Below are 21,485 nucleotides of genomic sequence, written 5' to 3' on the forward strand. Positions count from 1 at the left end.
ATCATGCCCAAAGTCCGTCCCCCCTCCCCTCCCCTTTTCCCCACTCCCAGCTAACATAACAACCCCCCCAGAACAAAGGCAAAGGCGGCAAGAACCGGCGCCGAGGCAAGAACGAAAACGAAGACGAGAAGCGCGAGCTCGTCTTCCGCGAAGACGGGCAGGAGTATGCGCAGGTCATTAAGATGCTGGGGAATGGACGGCTGGAGGTGCAGTGTTTTGATGGGGAGAAACGGTTGGCGCATATTAGGGGTAAGATGAGGAAGAAGGTGCGTTTGGTTTCTTTGGTGGTTGTGTGTGGGAGGTGCTGACCAAGTCGCCTGTCTTGCATTGGTTGTGTTGCGTTTGTTGGTGTAGGTCTGGATAAATCAAGGCGATATCATCCTCCTCTCCCTACGTGACTTCCAAGACGACAAAGCGGACGTAATCGTGAAATACACCGCGGACGAAGCGCGCAACCTCAAGGCATACGGGGAGCTGCCCGAGAACGCAAAGATCAACGAGACGGAGACGTTTGGGGAGGAGGACGGGTGATGGATTGCATGCGAGAAACAATACAACAGCGAAACGTGAATGAAAGGATCATAAGCGCCCTCCGAGCGCGCACATCTATCTCCCTACCCCCCCCCCCCCACCCCGGCCCCCACTCATCCCCACTTTCCAGAAAATTCAAATATCATCCACGTCAACCTCCTCATCATCGTCCCCAAACTCGAACGTACACTCCGCACGTTACCCGCACGCGCATACATCCCGACTGACAGCCAAATGATCACACGACATAGCATAGCATAGTCATCATCTAACCATCCTAAGCGTCTTCATATCCGGCACGCACCCCCTCTCCATCAGATACTGCACGATATCCCTAGCGTCAAGCTTGACCGCAAGCTGTAACATGCCCGGATCCACCTGCACCCGATCACTCAATCTCCTCCTCTTCCTCTTCTTCCCCCATCCCTCTCTCCGGGAACACGCATCCTCCCGCTCCACGAGAAGCCTCACAAGTCCCAAATCCCGTTTCGCGATAGCGATCCTCACCGCTAGCGAGTCCTTCAACGCCGGGTTCGCCCCTCGCTCCAGGAGGAGCCGGATAAGCGGGAGGTGGCCAGCGCGGACGGACATGCTGAGCGGGTAACCGAGGTGGGAGGAGGTGTTGTACGGGTAGAGGGGGAGGATGTGTGCGAGTAAGGGGTAGGGGTCGGATGTCCCTGGTGGAGAGAGACGGTTGGATGGAGAGGGGCTGGAGAGGGATGGGAGAGAGCGGAAGATTCTTCTGGGAAGAGTCCACATCTCGGAATCGAGGTCTACTACAGGGCGTGCGGGTGCACCACTCCCAGTCCCATTCCCGTTCCTAGTCTTGGCACCAGCGCCGTCTTGACTTGCTTCAGGTTCGCTCCCTTCTAAGGGGGAGACTTGTGCCCATATCCGTTCCAGCGCTAGGAAGACGGGAAGTGTGCATATGGGGAAGAGAAGTGCGTGTGCGTAGATCCATTTACTTTGTGCAGAACGGAAGGGAGTAGGTGCTGGAGAAGGGATGGATGGTGGGTCGGGGGATGTTGGCTGAGAGGTGGGAGAGAGAGCAAGGAATGATGAGAGGATGTATCTTGCTCTTATGGACGGCGGTGCGGAGTTACATACTGAGTGTAGCCTGTGTGATACCAAAGGGAGAGAAGGTGATACAGAGAGGATGAGGATATCCCATAGCAGCTGAAGGACATGAGCACGTGAGATATACTCATAAAAGGTGCATACCTCGACTGGTAAGTGTTCTAGAGTGAGCAGTACTGTTCCCTCTTCTTCCCCTTGCTCTGACTCTGCTCGTCTTGCCCTCTTTGCAGCAGGTACATCACACTCGCTCATCTCCTTCTCAGTCGGCAGTCGTGGTTAAGTGAGGAAATGCTTATCGCCGACGGCCCTTGCGCGTCTCCGGCTTTATTCGGCGCGGGCCGTAGTTTATCCGAAGTGACAATGAAGACAATGAGAGCACGCAATGAATGACAAACAATATCAATCGCTTGCTCCTCCTCCTCCTATAGCACCCCTGTCTCCAACATCCCAAGTTGCCCACGCACACCATGTCCACCCTCCCCTCCCCACAAGGCTCCTACTACACCTCTCCCCTCAAAGCAGTCCACTACGGCCGCTCATCCCTCCTCTCCCTTCCCTCCTCCCTCCAATCCCTCAACGCCAGCCGCGTATTCCTCCTCACAGGAAACAGCATTAGCAAGACCGCCTTGTGCGAGCGGGTAAAGCAGCTTATAGGGGACAAACTCGTAGGCGTCAATAATGGTATCGGGCAGCATGCACCTATCGCGGGCATTAGGAAGGCGATGGCGGACGTTACTGCTGCTGTGAGTCCCCCAACCCACCCCTACTCCCCCGGCGCAACCCCTGACTCGGGGCAGAACGCAGACACCCTCGTAGCCCTCGGCGGTGGGTCCCCGATAGACGCAGCGAAAGCGATCAAGTACTTTCTGCACACCTCCTCCCCCTCCTCTTCCCCTTCCGTATGGCTCAACATCCTCATAATCCCCACGACACTCAGCAATGCCGACACGACACAAAACGCCGGCTACACAGACGACCAAGGCCAGAAAGTCTCCGTGAGCGCTGTCGAGCTCTGCCCGCAAGTGATCATCTACGACGCAGAGGCGACGCTGGACACCCCGCAGCGGCTCTGGCTCAGCAGCGGCATGCGCAGTGTAGATCACGCGATTGAGACACTTTACCGGAGGGGGATGCCCCCTCCAGTACTGGCAACCGCACTCCAAGCACTGCCGATGCTCTTCACGCACTTGCTGGCTTCCCACCAGCACCCAGAAGACCTCGGCACAAGGGAACAACTGCAACTCGCCTGCTGGCTGTCGCTCTACCCCAACCCGCTCCCAGGGGCTGTAGGCCTCTCCCACGGCCTGGGTCATGCACTCGGGGCGACGTACGCCATCCCACACGGGATCACGAGCTGCTTGACGCTAGCTGCGAGCTGTGCCAGAGTTGCGAGAAGGACGAAGCCGGAGTATCAGGCGTTGTTGAGCGAAGCCCTGCGCCGTGTGGAAGGGAGCGTACCGGACCTCCCTCCCCCTACTAGTAGGTTCTCCAAGCCTGGGGACTCAGTGCTCCCCCAGGGCGCGCAAGACGGCGTCAAGCTTGCGGGGTATGTGGACGCTCTGGTCCACACGCTCGGACTGGGGAGCACGCTCAGGGAATATGGGATTGGGAAAGAGGAGTTTGAGAGTATTTGCATGCATGGGCATGGGGATGAGAACCCGGATGTGGGGAGGGAGGAGGTGTTGGAGATCTTGGAGGAGATTTGGTAGAAAGGGGGGATTAGACGTGCTGTATGCTGGATGTGGTATCAAGAAAATAAGAACTGAATATTTCGCATGATATCGTGTCTCGTGTCTCTGGCATCATGCTATTATGGGTGCAGGCGCTGACTGAACACCGAATCTCCTATCGACCTTACTCCTTGTGTGAAAGGCATTACTGCACAGATCAGAAGTGCTCGCAAATATATGGCTATGCAGCACGCCCCGGAGGAACCTCGGATCTTTACTATCTAACAATCACGCCCGCTTTTGGGGCAATAATGTCTCACATAGTCTTTTGCTGTCTCACCTCGACGTTGTCCTCCCTCGACCTGGAGCGAGAATGCAGCTCGTACAGGCTGTTACACTCGATTATCTAACAATCATGCTGGCTTTTCTGAATGTTACATCGTATTCCGGAAATGCGTGGAGTTACGAGGCGCAAGTCATTGAGGTTCTGTCCCAAATCCCGACTCTGAAACGACTCCAGATCAACTAGATCAATGACCCACCACCCCAATTCTACCTCAAGCGCTTAATGGGCCAGACCAAATGCTGGAGCCTAGGGAATCAAGCAGTCTGGTTTCCATCTCTGTCTCATCTCATTCTCAAAGGCTTTGAACTCCCTCTTGGTTCCCTTCTCTATGACAGAAAGCATGCTTCTCTAAGGCAACTCTCCATCATGGTGGTATCCCGGAAATGGTCACCAAGAATCGAATTCCCCGATTTACGCATTTCGACCCTTATTCACGCTCTCATTGCTCTCAAGCCATCATGTTACAAGTCATCACATTACTCTGAGAGCTTTGCCTAGGAAGATTGCTATGGTCACTGGTGAACAGCTGTTCTATTACAAATGCTCGACAGACCGCAGGAAACCACAATCACAACGTCGCAGGTCTTTATTCCAGCCTCATGAGTTGAGGTCACTTCCAATATCCATTGTCCTCTCCCACAATCTCCCACAAAGTCTGCCAATCCAAAAAAAACAACATTCGGCCATAGTTCGTCAATGAACGAGCGAAACGCGGTTACGCACTCCTCGCTAATCACGGAATAAAGGTCGTATGTTACTCTGAGCTTTATTGATAATGAAGAAGGGGCAAAGTCCTGTGGAATCTGCGCTTGACTGAGAGTATGAAGTGGCAGCTCCAGGAACTTGAGGGAAGGACAGTGACGTGCCAGAGAAACAAGACAACGTGGAGTCAGACGACTCCCACTGCCTTGGGTGAGCAGCGTGGATATGAGAAGGGCTTGCAAGTCTGGCCAAGCAAGTGACCAAGCGGAAATTTGTCCATTGCTCAACAAATACGGCCCATGTAAGTATAGCGCACAGTGCATCAGGGAATTGAGAGCAGTGAGACCTTGAATGAGAGTCAAAATGCAGCTGTCAGGGAATTTGACTTCTGGTGACCATTGCTGGGATACCACCATGAGGGAGATTTGCCTTCGAGATGGAAGCCTTCTGTGATAGAGCAGAGAACCAAGAGGGAGTTCAAAGCCTTTGAGAATGAGATGAGACAGAGATGGAAACCAGACCACTTGATTCCCTAGGCTCCAGCATTTGGTCTGGCCCATTAAGTGCTTGAGGTAGAATTGGGGTGGTGGGTCATTGATCCAGTTGATCTGGAGTTGTTTCAGAGTCGGGATTTGGGACAGGACCTCGATGACTTGCACCTCGTAACTCCATGCATTTTCAGAATAGGACGTAAGATTTGGAAATGCAGGCGTGATTGTTAGATGATTGAGTGTAACGTCCCATATGAGCCACATGCTGCATTCTTGCTCCAGGTCGAGGGAGGACAACGTCGGGGTGAGACAGCAAGAGACGATGTGAGACATTATTGCCCCACCGAAGGGAATTCCATCTTCGTTGACGGTGAGATTCCGCAAGCGGGGAAACGGACACAGTTCGCTGTCTACTCCATGCCGAGCTTCAAGCAAATCCAGTAGGTCCTCGAGAGTCACGTTCCATCGGCCTTCGTCGATCTGGTGAAGGCGATGCTTGTAACCGGAAGGGGGGGTATGGAAGGTATGGAACCGCGGTATGAAAGTGCAGCTAAGTTCCAAATCAATGCCGGACAGCAAAAGGGTGCGGATGTGGGTCTCGTAGGTCATGTAGCGCTCCATCTTCGTTTGCCTGTCTTGAACAAAGGCATTTGAAACCTGTGGTGAGCACATCAGTTAGATCGACAATCCGAGTACCCATGATAACGCGCTTACCCATATAGTTTCAGTAAGACAGACGAGGGCAGAAACGTCGACGTCCCTCCATACGCGTGGGACAGCATGCTCAAAGAGCGTGCGGGAAGTGCGCATAAGCGTAAGATGTTGGTTTGTTGGGAGCTGATCGAGGATGTCCGACACGAGCTCGGGAATGGACCACAGACGATGCATCATGGGAGGGCAGAGGAGGGCAGACATCAGGGGAGAGGATGCAGACGTATATTTGGTGATGGAATAAGAGAGGATATCGCGTTTGGTTGAGGCAAGGAATGCTGGGTTTGGATGTCAACGTACAGCAGTCGGTGGGGAGAGACGAAAGGTCTTGATGTTTAGCGGGCGTTGTGTAAGACACAAGACGACGCCGTCCAAACACCGCCTAAATCTTCTGTGTCCGACGCGCTTTTTTTCCCACATCAAACAAAGAGTGATGATGTGAAGAGTCGGAAGGGCGGAAATGCGGAGCCAACATTGGGTTCTGTGCCTGGCCCCGGGTAGTTAGCCTGGCAACAAGATTGAGGTCCATCTGGGCGATCCGAGTATTTTGATATGGAGGCGTTTTCCCCACCATCAATGATCTTGGCTCATCAGTCGTACGCACAAGAGATCGTGGTAGGACAGCAATTCTCGCAGAGAGCATGGTGGTGGAGATCAAAGGGAGCCATCGTCCAGGCGTCATTCGTCTGCAAGAATACCTCGCACATGCGGAAGCAGAAGAATTCTGAGACATTTTCTTGTTATTGGCGCCCAACCATTCTGTCTCTTAAAGAACCGATAACTTACTGTATCTAACTCAATACAATCATTAACCCAATCTCGCTACGCTAAACCTTCCCCGCCGCGCCAGCAACAACTCTCCTCCCATGCCTAGTCAGCAAGAGGGCGACATGTTCAAACTGGTCTTTCATCATGAAGAGCATCGCTTGGCAGATGACGGCTTTTGTGATCTGAGTTTCCATGCCCTACAAGAGGATTAGCATATGTGGAGCGGAACAGAGCAGAGAGGGGGTTACGCACTTCGTACCATCCCTTGAACCCATCTTGTCTCAAGACGTCCGCGAGCAAGTCCACCGCTCCCCTATACTTCTCATGATGCGTAGTATGCACCTTTCCAGGCTTGACAGTCCCATTAACCTGCTTCGCCTTTTCCCTCACTTCCTGCTCTGGATCTGCAGCTGCCACTTCCGCAAAGCTCGGTGCATCGTCCACAGCGGGGACGATATCTTCCTCCCCGTGCCATTTCGCCTGCAACCTAATCTTCGCCATGATATACGGGTACGTGACGACTGTAGCGAGCGTCTTGCTCATCGCACCGACAAGAAACGCCGTCCAGGGCTTGAGCTTTGTCTCCCTTCTGCGGGCGAGTACGATTCCCTTCATGCGCTCAAAGACGCCGTACGTGATAGCCGGGTTGACGGTGAGCACCAACCCTGGCTTCAGGCCAGCCCAGAGCCCCGTGATCCCGTCTTCACGGATAATATCCCTCGCCACGGCGAAGAAGGAGTTGTCCCGCTCCTCCTTGCGCGCATGGGTGGAGTGCAGGTGTGCATTGCCGATCTGCTGCCGGGTAGCGATGACCGACACGGGAATCGTGAATATTTGTGCTAGGGCGCCAGCGACGGCACCGAGCAGGAGCTCCATACCGATCGAAATTTGGGTAGAGGTGGATTTGGTCCGGGCGGCGAGACGGCGTAGGTAGGAGGTGCGTACAATGGTGTAGGCAAGGAAGTAGGCGTACGCTGTCCATCTAGTCAGAAGGAAGGCAGGGAGCGGCGAGAGGGCGTACATTGAGAGAACGTGCTCAACATCGTCGCTGCGTAACCTGCGTAGTATCCCACCACACCCTCCTCGCGTATGATCTTGGACATAAGGTCCCATGCACCTAGATGTTTCTCCTTCCCGTTCTGGACTACTTTGTTCTCGCCGGCTTGGATGCGGGTCTTGATGCTGTATAAGGGTTACATGGGTACGAAGAATATGAAGAGAACGCAATGCGCACGTATCAAGGGGATAGACAATGCTGATGTGGGATAAGTAAGCGCAGAGATAAAGAGGTTGAATGCGCGTACGTGTTACTGAATACTGCTCCGAGTGCGCCTGCGAGGGCGTGCCCGAATGGGGTGAGTTGCTCTGACATCGCCGTCGTATGCAAGAGCAATTACAGTACGAATAGTAAGACGGGAGATGGTGTGATGAGGAGAAGGTGGAGAAAGCAAAGAGGTCGACCCGGTACTGGTCGATAATATACAGAGGTCTCAGATACCTCGAGAAGAAGGCCGAAGAGAGTAGGTCAGCGACGGAGCGTGACGCCCAGCTTCCGGTTATGACGCATAGCCGTTCCAAAGGGGGTGAAAGGATGACCCATAGCGGGGTTTGATCCCGTTTGGGTTAGGAGTGGGGAAAGACGGAGCGTGACTAGGGACAACAGTCCTTGGTGTTGGTTGTTCTTCTTTCACCTCCATCGTTGTTGCCCTTAATCTCGCTAGGAGTTCGCCGGAGGTCGTCAGTCTGCACATTGCCTTGCCTGGGGAAAGACCTCAGAAAATCACATACCCCACCTCCCTTCAATCGGGCCGACTCGGCATGTGAACAGCGTCAATCTCTTAACGGCCGCTTGGGCAAAATTCACGGGATACTCTTGTCAGCGGATAGGCCGGCTCGAGTTTACTTTCTGTCACCAAGAAAATGGCCCGGGAAAGAACAAGTTGCCGGTACTCCATTCTACGCCATTAATATTGTCCGGGTCGCACAACTAGCGCTGGCCGGACAAATAGCTCGCTTCCGAAATTGGTCGTCTTCATACGTCATTTGCTTCCACTCTGCGCTTTCGCTTCACCTCGTGCCTGGTTATCCTCTTTACAACTTTCGCACCTTTCCTCGAACTTGCTACACAAAAAGCACTACTGACAATATGCTCTCGTTACAAAGAATGTTGCAAAAAACGCTTCATGGCACATAGTCATTGACCATCCCATCGGCTAGTGAACAAAGCAGTCGATGTGATGGCGTTCTTGGAAACCCGCCGCGGGAATCATGCTCGTAACCCGGAAGCGGTGCGAGTATGCACAGATCTAGAATATTATATATGTCTCCCATGCGAACCACGGCTCAGTCCTCTTTCACCTCATCGACGTTTATTCTCCCTTACTTCACCGCATACCTTATCCACGGCGGCCATAGCAAAGGACGATTCGGATGGTTAACTCGACATACTGGGAAGAATGTTCTTCCGTTAGCACATTTCCCACCAATCCCGATATTACAGGTACGGACGGTGCTGCTATCTCCTTCAAAGGAAGACCTCTGAAAATCGTTCTAGGAATTGGCGTATGTGCGCGTACTCTCCTGAGGAAGTCTTCCTTATCATGCATGTTGAGAATCGAATAGCACTGTATACCTCCGCCATCGTCACGTTTCTCGTCACCTACAGTAAGTCAATCTCCATGCCTCCAGCAATTTGTTCACGATTTTGCACCAAGATTTTCCTGAAGATTTGGATAGCTATCGAGATGCAGTCCGGACGGCGCTTGTAACGTCGACATCCCTAATCGCGGCTGCCCTATATGCCCGCTATACACCTCTTGGTCTCAGTCTAGTCGACGCGCAAATCGTAACGATGTTCATGACCGCGGTCACGGCGTGCTCCTGGGCGGTGACCAAGCTTAACCTCGGGCTAACCACGCGGATCGCGATGCGACTCCACCTCATCCTCTCCGGGGTGTTCGTTATTTTGGTGTACTACGACGTGGATCATTTCGGCGGCACTGCATATCAACCTCAATGTGGCGGCAACTCGGAGTTCTTCTTCGTCATCTTCGGCCGCGCTATCAGCGCAACTAATCCCGTCTTACGCGTCTTCGCGCTTTTGCTATATATCTTGATGCTAGCTGAGTTCATTTGGGCCGGAAGGGGACACTTTGTCCTCTCGGTGCTGGATATCACCAGCCGCATCTGCTCCAGGGAACCATTTCTGGGAGAAATCCAAGCCCTTTTGTCGTACGTAGCGACGGGAAGCAAAGAGGGCGAGCAACCAGAAAATCAAAGATGTAAGGGGCATCTTTACGGCCAGTTTTGTATGGGCTGAACAGCTGCATAGTTGTACTGCCCGCACTTGCCTCGCTGTTAGGCGTCATCATCGTCATATATCTTATTATCACCGTTGAGAAAATGCTGAGCTGGAATGACTTGAACACGCTCACGGTTGTCGAGCAGGTATGTCTTCGATGAAAACAGCTGAATCAGCCGGATTAACGCGCACATAGTGGACCTTTGGTCAGACACTCGCCGTGCTCAATCTGGGCGACCAGATTATCAGACTTGGCATCAAGGTCATCCGACGTCTGCGAGATACTTGGCGGAAGTCGAACAAGGACATAAACACAGACCGTGATCAGGTCCTGTAGAAGGTGTGAATGTTACCAGGGGACAATGGAGACTATTCGGCGAAACTGTACGGTATGTATTTACATTCACGTGACCGCGCAATCTTATTTTTGCTTCGTCCGAGATCCGAAGCCACGGGAGCGGAACGAGGGCCTTAATAGGGCGCCGTCCACAGCGTCGTTTCCTGCGCCCTCTAAATACCAGAACCCTGGTCATTGCTGACTACAACTTGCAAATTTCCCTACAATTATTTATACGCATCCGTCATTGTCGATTTCATCACTCATTCTTTAACTGGGGCGAATCCAGGCTCGATCGCTATTAGGGAAAGCCCGACTTGCGCACGTCAACCAAGCACGAAATTACGAACGGGAATACATTCCGCCGCCTCCTGAGCCATATAAGCCTCGGCCCACCCACTCGCTCACAAGCCAGCCAGTCAGCTTAATTAGCCCCCACTTTCCACTTGTACGTCCAGTCCTCGCCCACCAACCCCCCCGCTCACTCCTCTTTTCTCCCCAGCGGATTGCTCATTCTGCACGACCAAGTAGGATCAACAACGGACACTTCCAACATACCAGCCACTTCTCACACCATCCCTAACATGTCAACACCTCCCTCCCCAACGTCTTCTGGAGGCCCGAGCAGCCCTCGCCGTCTCCCGGATAATCACTTCCTCTCCATTCCTCGGCCGACATTCCTTGCTCCCCGCCCGCCAACACATGCACCGGACGTTTCCACCCTTGCTGGTGCGGACTACGACGTCGATGTCCGTACGGGGTTTATGCCCCCTTCGCCACCTTTGATGCACTTGCCGGAGGAGTACGCACCATGGCAGAAGGTGCTAGACGATGCGGTGCGGTCTGAGCTCAGAGTTGGCGACAAGCGGGATACCACCGGTGCCGATATAGACAAGGCGGAGCGTTGGCGAGCCCATGTGCGGGAACTCGCAATCATCTCTATCGACCATCTCCAGAGGAACATCCTCCTCCTCCGTCGGGCGCACCAAGTTCTCGCTAGCATCATGCACTTCTACGTGCACTCTGTTCCACCACCCAGCGACCCCAGCACACCTCTGCGAGTCCCCGCTCCCATCGCCATTCCCCTCGTCGCCGTTTCCCACGAACTGGGGGTCACGCCTATCCTCACCTACGCTGATACCGTTCTCTGGAACTGGGATGTCATCGACCCCTCCCGTCCCGTGGACGTGGACAACGTGCGCTGCCTCACCCTATTTACGGGGACGGAGAGTGAAGAGCACTTCTATACCGTCTCGGCTCAGCTCGAATTACGTGGTGTTGAAGCTCTCAGTATCATGCGTTCCTCATTGGATGAAGCGTTCGTTGGTGATTCTCTTGCAGTGCGGCGTATTTCGGCCTACCTTTCCCGGCTCGCGCTGGTCATCGATGACGTCGCAACTGTGATGATGCGCATGTTCGACGGCTGCGACCCACACGTGTTTTACACTGAGGTCAGGCCATGGTTCCGCGGCTCCGCAGGGAGCGGCCGGAAATGGATTTACGAAGGCGTGTCGTCCGTCGAAGCTGCCACTTCCGAAGACTTGAGCGGGCCGAGCGCAGGGCAGAGCACCCTCGTCCACGCACTCGATGTCTTCCTCGGCGTTGACCATACTTCCCATTCGCATTCGGCTTCTACGCCCACGACGAGCCTCACACGTGCACCTACGTTCCTCCAGCAAATGGAGAAGTACATGCCTGGTCCCCATCAGGCATTCGTACACAACCTCTCTTCATCCGCACATCAGATCAGGCCGCTTGTGCTTGCCCAGCCTGCGGGTAGTGAGTTAACACTTGCCTACGACCGAGCCGTGCTCGCCCTGAAGAGGTTCCGTGATTCTCACATTCGCATCGTCACGGTGTACATTGTCTCACAGCGCGCCCGTGCAGAGAGGGAAGCACGCGAAGAGCGGGAGAAAGCAGGGGAGGTTGTGAAGCGGAGAGCGGTAGGAGAGCAGGCAGATATCAGGGGCACGGGAGGGACACAGCTCGTGCCATTCTTGAAGGAGACGAGGGCGGCGACGCTGAGGACCGTCGTGGGCAAGAAGACATGAACTGCCTTGCTGGTACCGCCATCCTGCTAGATGATTGGTTGGAATGGAGGATGGAATGTGTAAGGTTGATTTATTAAGATTAGGGAATCTGTTTGGTTATTTAGATCACTCGAGACGGTCTGGATTTATTATTATACCTATTTTTATGTCGTTATCTTGTGACACTTGTGCAGGTGACTTGTGTTGGTCGCGGCGGATGCTATCATTGCAAGTCTATCCTGAGGCAGACGCTTGGTTTTTACTTATTCCGCCACCCAGTGTGTCAAGCTCGTCGGCGGCTGCTCAGGTTGTTGTGCTCTTCGCTGGTCATATCTCAATTGCAAGTCTAGAATGCACCGCTTATGGTCGATTACGGACATGGTAGATGAGATCCTTCAACATGTTTCTTCAGCAGGACAAGCATCTCTTCTCTGCACCTGTCGCACGCTGGCTGATCCAGCAATGAGGCGCTTGTGGAGTGACGTCAACTTCGTGGCCTTGAAGTGCCTAACAGAAGCAATCTGGGTATTTATCTTCCATGAACCCTTTCCATCAGCATGGGCTAATCATTCGGCAAGAATTCCACCTACGTTGGTTGCTCGGATCCGGCCGGGAAGATAGCACGTTTCATTCGCTACCATGATATGATTAACCATTTGGACCTGTTTTCTTGCGGGCCATACCAAGACGACTACGATGACCCCGCTGAATACACAATCGCTATGCAAGACAGGGAATCGTGGATGCTTGGGCCGATGTTGCTCATTTTCATGCATGCCGAGGCTCGTCCAGACGCGATTTTCCCAAACCTGCGATCTCTACAAGTTTGTTCCCATACACCGATTGATCTGGCCTTGGTTTATATGGTTCCTACCTTGCAATTCATAACTTTCGCAACTCTAATCACACCGGAAAATCAACGCGAGATGGACAGATTCTTCGAAAAGACCGCGACCGTGTGCAAGGACCTCACTCGACTGTGTTCAGAGATGTACATATATGGAGATTGCTTCGAACCATCCCAGTCATCCATCGAAGATATTATCAACCTCACTGCATATCGCCGAAGTCGTATCGCGTCACTCATATCCCAACTCCCACAGCTAACTTCGTACGCCGGAAATCTCTGGGCATATGGTCCCGAAATTCTCGAGGCCCTTTCTCGCAAGTCCTCTTTAGAACAGTATGATCTTATTTGGGCTCTGGATGATCTTCCGGGCGACTGGAGGGAAGTTGTTTTTGATGCAAAGGCACTGGTTGTTGGTTCCTTGTTGGATTCTGGACGACCTTCTCCTCCTCCCCGCTTTTCCGCAGTGCACACCATGACTTTACAAGGACGATCAGGTCTCCTCTTGCCCTTTCTCGCATTTCTGGTCCAGGGAGATGGGGGCGCTGATCAACATCCGCTTGAGAAGGTCGAGTTATATTTGATTGAAGAAGCGGAAGTTACCACTACCATCTATTCCTCCTCGAGCCCTATGTCCGCTCTGATTCGTCCACTTCTGGAGAAGACTTCGCTTATTCATTTTACATTCACCTCTGAGTCAATATCTTTCACCGACATGGATGTCCTAGCGTGCTGCAGAGCTTGGCCGCAGTTGCGCTCTTTCTCATGTCTCATTCAAGTAGGCTATTACTACGGAGAGCCTATGGCACAGTTGACAGCACAGAGTTTTCTCTACTTGGCTGCACACTGTTCCAACATTAAGCGAGTCTCCTTGGAAATAGCTGATATCTCCCCCGAAGACATATCAATGACTTTCCAGTGGACCCCTTCGATGACGCCTGTGATAGTGGATGCGTATGTTGATGTGGGCAATCAGCAGGACATCCCATGGTTGACAGATTTCCTCCATGATATTTGGCCAAATGTTGATTCCACGATCACGGCGGTATATCCAAGTTGACAAGGATGTGGTCCTTGACTGGTGGGAGACATTGCAGACAGAGTTGGTAAGTCTTTTCTAAGCTCTCATAAGTGGTAAGGGGACTGTCCATACTGATTGTCTCCCAGTGTTTTAGAGGGTTTGAGGAGTTTACCCGCTATGCCGTGGTCGTACATACATCCCATCGATCGAAAGGTTTGTTTTGCGGAATCCACGCTGCAATAACTTCCGACGATGTGTTAGGTGGAGCGCAGGTCGCTGACTCAGTATGCATTAACACTAGTGATCGTACACTCAAACAAACACAAACCCTTGTCGGAAACGACCCCCGAATAGATATTGAGTGGAGATTGGGTTTTCAAAATTTCCTTCTATCACTCAATATGGATAATACACATCCTCATGTCCCGAGAACTTAGTTGTGTTATCGAAGAAATTGACGGACATAGCGCCAAGTTACAGAGTAAGCGCTCACACACCGGAAGCACTTCTCCCTGCTGTCATGCTCAAATCCCTTGCACAAACCACCACTGCGACTACCACCTCCCACCATCTGCATTACCATACCTCTCCCTTTGCCGGATTCCTCAAAAATGGATATGGAAACCGATGCCGGTCCATCAACACTCGATATGGACAGTCTCGACCCTAAGCGGGAAGACGACCTCTTGGACTACGAGGGTGCCGAGTCTGACGACTCGTTCGAGCCGGATGAGGAGATGGACGCCGCAGAGGGGGAGGAGAAGGTGTGGATGGTTAAGGTGCGGTTCATGTGTGCGATATTTGAGATGTATGCTGAGAATATCTGGTAGCTGCCGAAGTTCTTGATGGAGAAATGGACGGCGATAGAGCAGGAGGACGTGGTTCTGGGCACGTTGCGTGTGTATCACGCACCAGAGTACGTGTCGTGCTTCAGCATACTACTAAGGCTCACTTGGCACGGCAGTCCGAATGGAAACCAGCGGTTAGTCTTGCGACTACCGGAGATGACGGATCCAGCTGTGTACGATATAACTACGCTGCCGAAGCAGTACTCGCTCAAGATGCAACGTAAGACAGTAGAGAACGAGTTTGTAATGGCATCAAAGATGAAAGAGCGCGAACGTAATATAAGTGCGTCCCTTTGATTCATTCACTATCGAGAATTCGGTTCTACTCAATCTCTGACAGTATCAACAAAACTGGAAGGGAAGATCGTTCATGACTGTCACGCATTCCCAATCATGGACGCCTCGTACACCTCGCTCGTTGCGTCCAGGCACAGAGAGGCCAATGCGCCGAAACGGCAGACCAAGGTGCTCGAAGACGAGGGCGGAGCGCTGCATAGGATCAACATGCTTGCTGGTGGAGCCGGGGAAAACCTGGGCACAGGGTTCGGGAACTTTGTCGTGCGTTTCAGACTTGACATCTGCGCATAAGCGAGAATCTGGCTGATGGGTGATCCAGTCGACGGAGAAGAAAGCAGCAGTTGCGAGTTCCGCATTCGAGCGTGCTGCTCGTATGCCTCGAAATGAGCTCATGGACCTACTCTTCCCCCTTTTCCGGTCGAACGACAACTGGTCAATCCGGGACTTGCGTAACCGAACGCGGCAACCAGAGGCGTACCTGCGCGAGGTTCTCCAGGAGATTGGGTTCCTACATCGCACGGGGACGTTTGCGAATATGTGGAGCTTGTTACCGGCTTATAAGGGTCGGGCAGCGGCGAGCACGGGAGAGGTTCCTGAGATTAAGGCGGAGGGAGAAGGGGACATGGAGATGCTAGAGGAAGACGATGAAGATGACTTTGACATGGAGGAAGTGCTGTGAGTGGAATTGGGCGCTTAGGATGACCATATTTGGTAGTTCACAGGGGCTGAGCAGCATATATGCGCAATGTAAATTATTTCATGTTCGCCTGACGGTTTTCGGCATTATGTATCGACAGTGGGAATGAGGGCTTGCGACTTTCGAGACGAATTCATGTAGGCTTGCGAGATATGGATTGAGTGGTGAAGAAAATGTAAGGTTGTAGGTTGTATCTACATATAATTACGGCACGGTCTGTCCGTCCGGTCAAAACCAAGTAGACAGACTGAAAATCCCGGTGAACACTCCGACAAGAGGGCCAACGTGGGGAAACAGGCCAGAGGGGAGGGCCTGACACGTCTATTTTGTGGCATCCTTAAGCCAGGTGATGAGGTCGTTGCGGTCCTTGTCCTTCTTCAGACCGGCAAAGGCCATCTTCGTGCCCGGGATATACTTTTTCGGATTCTCGAGGTATTCGAACAGAGTGTTCTCATCCCTATGAGAAGGGTCAGGGGGATTGGATTAAGTGAAGGGGTGAAGGCGTACCAGGTAACACCCTTCTCGACGTTGGCCTTGGTGTAGGAGAAGCCCTCAACCTGCCCGGTCTTGCGACCGCTACAGCACGAAGCTGAGATTAGCTTGTGGGTGAAACGGAGATGATAGATAGACGTACAAGATGCCGAAGAGGTTGGGGCCGACCTTGTTCCCACCGCCGTTCTCGGTAGTATGGCACTGAGCACAACGAGTCTTGAAGAGGGAAGCACCCTTTGCGGCGTCACCTGCCGATAGGGACAGTGTATGAGTAACGTCGCTCTACAAGTGCAGGATAAGACGTACCAGGCTTGAAGGACATTGTTGTTTAGTGGTGGGGGGGAGTAGAGTAAGGGTGATGAGGGAAGTGAAGAGGATGGAGAAGGGGTAGTCGGGGGCGGTGAACAAAGTTTTGGTGACCAGGAGGCAAGGCGTTTTTCACCCGAGGTGATAGCTTCCGGCCTTGACCGGCGCGTCAATTGTACGTCACAGCCCCTCCGTACCGCACTGCCGACATTCCCGTCGCCTGCCAATTAGGGCACACCGATTATTCGGTCAATACACAAACGGGTCTCATTTTACTAGTTTTCCTACACTTTTCAGAGGACTTTCTTTGTAGAAATGTACAAACTAGCCTGAGTCGTCCTACAGAAATTACAGACGACCGGCTGGCTCCTGAAAAACGTCTACTAAAAACTTACCACTCTTCTGCTCGGCCCGTTCCTGTCTCTTCTGCTCCCCGCACATGACGACGCGTGATCTCACCAGACTACCCGAGCGCCCTGACTGACGACTCGACCGCTGGTGCAAACAGGAAATTGGTGTCCGTCTCTCTCTTCTACATCATCTCCATTCTTGATTCTTCTCAACTACACCTCGAACAACGCCCGCTGACCAACCGCAAGCACCGACAATCCGCAAAGGAGAGCGGGTTTCCTCCACCGTCGAGCGTGGGAGAACGGGCGTTCTCGGGCCCTTACGAGCATACCCCGACGCGTGATTGGTTAGGCACGGAGAGGGGCCAGGGACCGCCCGGGCTGCCGCGGAGTTTAGGACGACACATTGAGTGCGGAGAGGTGGGGAGGATCACGTGTACCGCTCATCTCGGATGTCATGATGAACGGCATGTCAAGTCTTTACCTGCTCAACTCTCAGTTTCTTGAACAGCAGGAGGAGTCTGGAAAGATATCACTTGAAATCCAACGAGCTGACCAAGATTTAGATCTAGAAAGGCGCCCAATGGACAATCTTGATGGACCTTCAGAGTATTTGTCAGCGGATGATGGGTTCTCGTTCTCGTCGTGCCTCCTGGATTGCTATAATATGGCTGTTATTTCTCTGGGATCGCTCCGTATAGCTCTCAACAGCCTGACTCTATATCTCTCGGATGGAACTGCTATCTTCCTGTATGCCATCGAGCTATAACGAGCAACAGCAACAACTTCCTCTAGCGACGACAGCGTCAGTTCATACACCTCGCAATTCCGCCATCCGGCAACACGGCTCCTGTGAAGACGAGCTATGCATTCCGACCGTCCAGAAGTTATTTTGTACAACGAACCCGGAGGGCAAATCCGCGTCATCCTTTCCCCCTTGGACGAATATTCTCCGTCTGCCTACGGGAAACACCACGTTAGTTCATCCAATCTTCCGGGGTTTAGGTTCATCACCGTCCTATATCACATGTGTACATCTTTACTGCCCACGTCGATACCGCACATTATTTCTCACTACTGTTGAGACTCGCCGATGGAATACACGATCCACATCCGGCCCCCATGTCCAATCTGTGTTCAACTCACCCTCTCCATCCGCGGAGCTGTTAAGGCTATCCTCAGCCGGAGCAGAAACGCGTATTTTCAAGGGGCCATTCCGTGTTGTAATATGGCCGAACGAGATGTGATGTGATGCACCCGGTGAAACGTTAGCTATAGCGAGCACGGCATATATTCAAACACTTAGTAGTTACTAAACTTGTTCTTTTTATATCTTTATCTGTATTCGACTAGATCTGGTGACGATCAAGGAAATCAACCATGAGTTTGGCAATCTCCTCCAAGTTCGTCTCAAGCAGAAAATGACCCGCGTCGAGCAGATGCACCTCGGCATTCGGCAGATCCTTCTTGAACGCCTCCGCGCCCGCAGGCCCAAAGATGGGATCGTTCTTTCCCCAGACAGCAAGCAGCGGTACCTGGGTCTCACGGAAGTACTCATGGAACTTGGGATACAAGTCGACGTTCTTCCTGTAATCGTAGAACAGATCCAGCTGGATCTCGGCGTTACCCGGGCGGTCTAAGCCGACCTGGTCGAGAGTGTAGGACTCCGGCGCGATCGACGCGAGCTTGGCTTGCGGCGTGCCGGCCGTGTACTGGAACTTGGTTGTGTCTGCTGTAAAGAGCGAGCGGAGTGCGTCCCTGTCTTCCTGAGCTCCGGAGATCCAGTACTTTTTCAGCGTATCCCAAAAGGACGTGAATCCCTCTTCGTATGCGTTGCCGTTCTGGCTGATGATGCCGCTCACGGCGTGTGGGTCCGAGAGAGCGAGACGCAGTCCGGTAGGAGAACCGTAATCGAAGATGTAGATCACATACTTCGCAGGCGGATTTGCGATCGTCTTCACGAAGGACTTGATCGTCTCCGCGAGGTTGTCGAACGTGTACGTGTACCCAGCGGGAACGGTGGTAAACCCATACCCCGGCAGGTCGGGAGCGATCACCCTGTGCTTGCTGGCCAGCAAAGGTATGAGGTTGCGGAACTGATGGGACGAGCTTGGGAAGCCGTGAAGCAGGAGGATGGTGTTCTTGTTAGACTCTCCAGCTTGGCGGTAGAAGACAGACTCCCCTGTCGGAAGGCTCAGGTGGTTGGTGCTGACTTGGGCGGCCATTATGGTTGTGCGTGAGGTGAGATGGGAGTACGTGTCTGCCAGTGGAGGACTGATTGCTCTTGCATGTCAGAGCGTGACCAGGCTTTATATAGCATCCCCAATTTTGCGATCCATTTGGCTGACTAAGACGATACAACGTGCGGTGCAAGGATAATGCCGCCGAGGGAAGCTGTCTCCAAGGATTGGTAAGCACGTGTTCTAAGTGTAGCAAGACAAGTTGCTGAGTTAGCAGCGGGATGTTGTTCCCAGCTCAGCCAGTCCTATGTTGAGCAGGGCTGAGAAAGAGAGAGAGATGATCTTGATGAGCGAGCGCTTGCGGGACATTTCTCCTGTCGGCTTAGCTAAGCAACATATGCCCGTGACCTGACTTCTCCTCCTTCCTTCCCCTTGCTTTGGTAACCCCCACGTGCGGCCGTCCTTCGTTCCGGCTATGCCGGCTTTCTGACAAACTAGGAACTGTATGAGAGTAAAAGGGCTGTAGGATAGTGAATATGCACGTTGGATCTGGATAAGACCACCTCAGTCAGGGCGGGGAGCTAGGGATCGAAGTTTGAATTGCAGGCCTCATCCCTATGCACATGCAGGAGAAATGGGGCGTAAGCGCCCATCGTCCGTTTCAACTCTACGTTCGTGCGGCGGCCGAGGGAAAGAGAATTTCAATTGAGCCTGTGCCACTGAGAGGCCGAAATCTAGGTCTCGCACATACGGAGATACATTTATCTGGATCACAGAGAGCTAGTTGATAAAAAGACAGCATGAACGAAACGGAACGCAAGGAAGCATATAAACAAGTATGAGAAAGATAGAAGAGGACACGACAAACTGCGAATAAACAAGAGCATGTGTTGCCACAATTGGTCAAGAGTGGAGTTTCTGTGTCCACGAAAAATGAGCAAGAGGTCTTGAAGGGTCGTTTTCATCGTTATTCTGTTCGTGAATCAGACTTGGCACGTTTCGGCAGGTGGGTTAGCATGTGTTGCGGTGCATGCGCCGTTCTCGCAAGAAGCATCTGCAGGAGCATGATCAATCTTCGACCAAGAGTAAATGCGCATGCGCACCATCGTGGTGGTAATGGTGGCCCTTTGTCTTTGGTTCTCTCGCGAGCTTCTCGAACACCTGGTAGAAGACATCGCTAGGCTGAGCACCACTCAATGCCCACTTTCCATTGATGATCGTGAACGGGACGCCGGTGATGCCCATTCTCTGAGCCATCTCGATCCGGCGGTCGACCTCCTTCTGGAGCTCGTCCGTCTGGAGGAACTTTGTTGCCTGTCGAACATAGCATTTCGTGGGAATCAATTGACCCGCGTTAAATGGGATATGCGGATGGATGAAACAGCACAAAGGGGAGCACTTAGTCAGCAGGTGCACGGACTTAATTGGAAACTGAATTTCACGCACCTCAGCTGCGGACATGAACCCAGCTTGGTCAGCGCATTGCGCAAGGAAATCGTCGTCCCCAACATTCCTGTTTTGCTCGAAAAATCCTTTGAATATGAGCTGGAGGAGTTTCTGCTGCGCCTCCTGGCCTCCGAGCTGGTAGGCTTTAGTAAGGATCCGGTGTGATTTTGTCGTTTGAGAGACCGTTCCATCATACTTGCTGTGTATAATGTGAGAATGTGCTATAGCGCCCACAAACGGCGACTGCAGGGAATCGAGTAAACATACAAATCGATGCCTAGATCGTGTCCAACCTTTCCCAGCGTCTGCATGATGGCCATCGCCTTAACCTCGCCGAACTTCTCGAAATATCGTTCTTTGCGGAGTACGCTGCCTTGTTGGGGGAGCGAGGGGTCCAGCATGAAGGGTGAGAATTCAACATCGAACGTCAAGGGAAGATGAGCATCTTTCGCGCGTTGAATGGCGTTGTTGATTTGCTTGCAGCCGATGTAGCACCTAGATGTATGCGCGTGATTAACAAGGCTTAGTCAGATGACGGTTGAGAAAGGTGCACACCAGGGGCAGATGGTGTCGCTCGTCACATTGAGAGTGACCTTGACGGCCGTCGTGCGCATAGTGCCCGTCGTCGTCTGCGTGACCGTGGTGGTCGACATGTTTGAGGCGAAGCGTGGGAGTTGGCGAACGAGGCGCGAGAGATTGCGTGCAGGGGGTTGTAGGACGACCAGCGTGTCTCAATCAGTAGGTGTAGTGGAGATGATCGTCGTCGTCGTCTTGGTCGGAGTAAGAGCAAAAGCAAAAGAGTGCGGTGGTGGTGGTTGTAAGAGAATAACCGGTTTGACCTTACCAAGCATAAGGAGAGGGATATATGAAGGGAGTACTGTATTGGGGCTCGATGTGTTCACCTCAGGGTCGCACATTGCCCCCTTTTGCCACACCACGACTAAGATCAGATTACACAATCCACAAACAATCTCATATTTCTCAACCCTGCTTCCCATACACTTTCCATTTCTACACCTATTTTATCAACATCCTCG

The 21,485-nt window shown here is 52.6% G+C and overlaps 11 protein-coding genes across 11 annotated transcripts; 5 read left to right on the plus strand and 6 right to left on the minus strand.

Moving 5' to 3' along the window:
- Positions 1-80: 80 nt before the first annotated feature.
- DACRYDRAFT_47759 (nucleic acid-binding protein) lies at positions 81-531 on the plus strand (the record flags this gene model as incomplete). The annotated part of the gene is made up of 2 exons (XM_040774779.1): positions 81-266; positions 355-531. Coding segments are annotated over 2 exons (363 nt in total), but the record flags the coding sequence as incomplete, so codon positions are not given.
- Positions 532-776: 245 nt separating this feature from the next.
- DACRYDRAFT_114365 (uncharacterized protein) lies at positions 777-1,862 on the minus strand (the record flags this gene model as incomplete). The annotated part of the gene is made up of 2 exons (XM_040769808.1): positions 777-1,707; positions 1,753-1,862. Coding segments are annotated over 2 exons (1,022 nt in total), but the record flags the coding sequence as incomplete, so codon positions are not given.
- A 213-nt stretch (positions 1,863-2,075) lies between these two features.
- On the plus strand, positions 2,076-3,317 carry DACRYDRAFT_93425 (Dehydroquinate synthase-like protein; the record flags this gene model as incomplete). Its single annotated transcript, XM_040777155.1, has 2 exons — positions 2,076-2,351; positions 2,406-3,317. 2 exons carry the CDS (start codon positions 2,076-2,078, stop codon positions 3,315-3,317), a joined length of 1,188 nt encoding a protein of 395 aa, XP_040631981.1.
- Positions 3,318-4,698: 1,381 nt separating this feature from the next.
- Positions 4,699-5,732, minus strand: DACRYDRAFT_104974 (uncharacterized protein; the record flags this gene model as incomplete). The annotated part of the gene is made up of 3 exons (XM_040768007.1): positions 4,699-4,773; positions 4,848-5,474; positions 5,532-5,732. The coding sequence occupies 3 exons, from the start codon at positions 5,730-5,732 to the stop codon at positions 4,699-4,701; spliced, it is 903 nt and encodes a 300-aa protein (XP_040631982.1).
- Positions 5,733-6,355: 623 nt separating this feature from the next.
- Positions 6,356-7,668, minus strand: DACRYDRAFT_76143 (mitochondrial carrier; the record flags this gene model as incomplete). The annotated part of the gene is made up of 5 exons (XM_040776185.1): positions 6,356-6,493; positions 6,549-7,270; positions 7,318-7,478; positions 7,531-7,551; positions 7,601-7,668. 5 exons carry the CDS (start codon positions 7,666-7,668, stop codon positions 6,356-6,358), a joined length of 1,110 nt encoding a protein of 369 aa, XP_040631983.1.
- A 404-nt stretch (positions 7,669-8,072) lies between these two features.
- Positions 8,073-9,986, plus strand: DACRYDRAFT_114368 (uncharacterized protein). The gene is made up of 6 exons (XM_040769809.1): positions 8,073-8,796; positions 8,851-8,858; positions 8,909-8,960; positions 9,011-9,577; positions 9,628-9,743; positions 9,794-9,986. The coding sequence occupies exons 1-6, from the start codon at positions 8,727-8,729 to the stop codon at positions 9,932-9,934; spliced, it is 954 nt and encodes a 317-aa protein (XP_040631984.1). The 5' UTR covers positions 8,073-8,726; the 3' UTR covers positions 9,935-9,986.
- A 228-nt stretch (positions 9,987-10,214) lies between these two features.
- DACRYDRAFT_20637 (Indoleamine 2-3-dioxygenase) lies at positions 10,215-12,130 on the plus strand. Its single transcript, XM_040772014.1, has 2 exons — positions 10,215-10,382; positions 10,437-12,130. The coding sequence occupies exon 2, from the start codon at positions 10,519-10,521 to the stop codon at positions 11,983-11,985; it is 1,467 nt and encodes a 488-aa protein (XP_040631985.1). The 5' UTR covers positions 10,215-10,382; positions 10,437-10,518; the 3' UTR covers positions 11,986-12,130.
- A 2,313-nt stretch (positions 12,131-14,443) lies between these two features.
- DACRYDRAFT_98779 (uncharacterized protein) lies at positions 14,444-15,744 on the plus strand (the record flags this gene model as incomplete). The annotated part of the gene is made up of 5 exons (XM_040777547.1): positions 14,444-14,611; positions 14,663-14,748; positions 14,797-14,963; positions 15,021-15,238; positions 15,297-15,744. 5 exons carry the CDS (start codon positions 14,444-14,446, stop codon positions 15,654-15,656), a joined length of 999 nt encoding a protein of 332 aa, XP_040631986.1. The 3' UTR covers positions 15,657-15,744.
- On the minus strand, positions 15,720-16,582 carry DACRYDRAFT_20639 (cytochrome c). The gene is made up of 4 exons (XM_040772015.1): positions 16,473-16,582; positions 16,309-16,414; positions 16,182-16,250; positions 15,720-16,131 (listed from the first exon to the last, which is right to left on the minus strand). The coding sequence occupies exons 1-4, from the start codon at positions 16,486-16,488 to the stop codon at positions 15,996-15,998; spliced, it is 327 nt and encodes a 108-aa protein (XP_040631987.1). The 5' UTR covers positions 16,489-16,582; the 3' UTR covers positions 15,720-15,995.
- Positions 16,583-18,171: 1,589 nt separating this feature from the next.
- Positions 18,172-19,047, minus strand: DACRYDRAFT_104980 (hydrolase alpha/beta fold family; the record flags this gene model as incomplete). Its single annotated transcript, XM_040768008.1, has 1 exon — positions 18,172-19,047. One exon carries the CDS (start codon positions 19,045-19,047, stop codon positions 18,172-18,174), a length of 876 nt encoding a protein of 291 aa, XP_040631988.1.
- Positions 19,048-19,906: 859 nt separating this feature from the next.
- DACRYDRAFT_20640 (thioredoxin-like protein) lies at positions 19,907-21,218 on the minus strand. Its single transcript, XM_040772016.1, has 5 exons — positions 21,004-21,218; positions 20,716-20,943; positions 20,449-20,647; positions 20,106-20,316; positions 19,907-20,056 (listed from the first exon to the last, which is right to left on the minus strand). The coding sequence occupies exons 1-5, from the start codon at positions 21,099-21,101 to the stop codon at positions 19,986-19,988; spliced, it is 807 nt and encodes a 268-aa protein (XP_040631989.1). The 5' UTR covers positions 21,102-21,218; the 3' UTR covers positions 19,907-19,985.
- Positions 21,219-21,485: the final 267 nt, after the last annotated feature.

The sequence above is a fragment of the Dacryopinax primogenitus genome (genome assembly GCF_000292625.1).
Source record: "Dacryopinax primogenitus strain DJM-731 SS1 chromosome Unknown DACRYscaffold_3, whole genome shotgun sequence".
Lineage (NCBI taxonomy): Eukaryota > Fungi > Basidiomycota > Dacrymycetes > Dacrymycetales > Dacrymycetaceae > Dacryopinax > Dacryopinax primogenitus.

Coding starts and splice junctions, on each gene's coding strand:
- DACRYDRAFT_114368 (XM_040769809.1), top strand. CDS start 8,727: ATGGTTAACTCGACATACTGGGAAGAATGTTCTTCCGTTAGCACATTT. Junction 8,961..9,010: donor CACGTTTCTCGTCACCTACA/GTAAGTCAATCT, acceptor TTTTGCACCAAG/ATTTTCCTGAAGATTTGGAT. Junction 9,578..9,627: donor GCAACCAGAAAATCAAAGAT/GTAAGGGGCATC, acceptor ACAGCTGCATAG/TTGTACTGCCCGCACTTGCC.
- DACRYDRAFT_20637 (XM_040772014.1), top strand. CDS start 10,519: ATGTCAACACCTCCCTCCCCAACGTCTTCTGGAGGCCCGAGCAGCCCT.
- DACRYDRAFT_20639 (XM_040772015.1), bottom strand. Junction 16,251..16,308: donor CCCAACCTCTTCGGCATCTT/GTACGTCTATCT, acceptor TTCGTGCTGTAG/CGGTCGCAAGACCGGGCAGG. Junction 16,132..16,181: donor GTCGAGAAGGGTGTTACCTG/GTACGCCTTCAC, acceptor CCCTTCTCATAG/GGATGAGAACACTCTGTTCG.
- DACRYDRAFT_20640 (XM_040772016.1), bottom strand. CDS start 21,101: ATGTCGACCACCACGGTCACGCAGACGACGACGGGCACTATGCGCACG. Junction 20,944..21,003: donor AGCGACACCATCTGCCCCTG/GTGTGCACCTTT, acceptor GCATACATCTAG/GTGCTACATCGGCTGCAAGC. Junction 20,648..20,715: donor CACGATCTAGGCATCGATTT/GTATGTTTACTC, acceptor CATTATACACAG/CAAGTATGATGGAACGGTCT.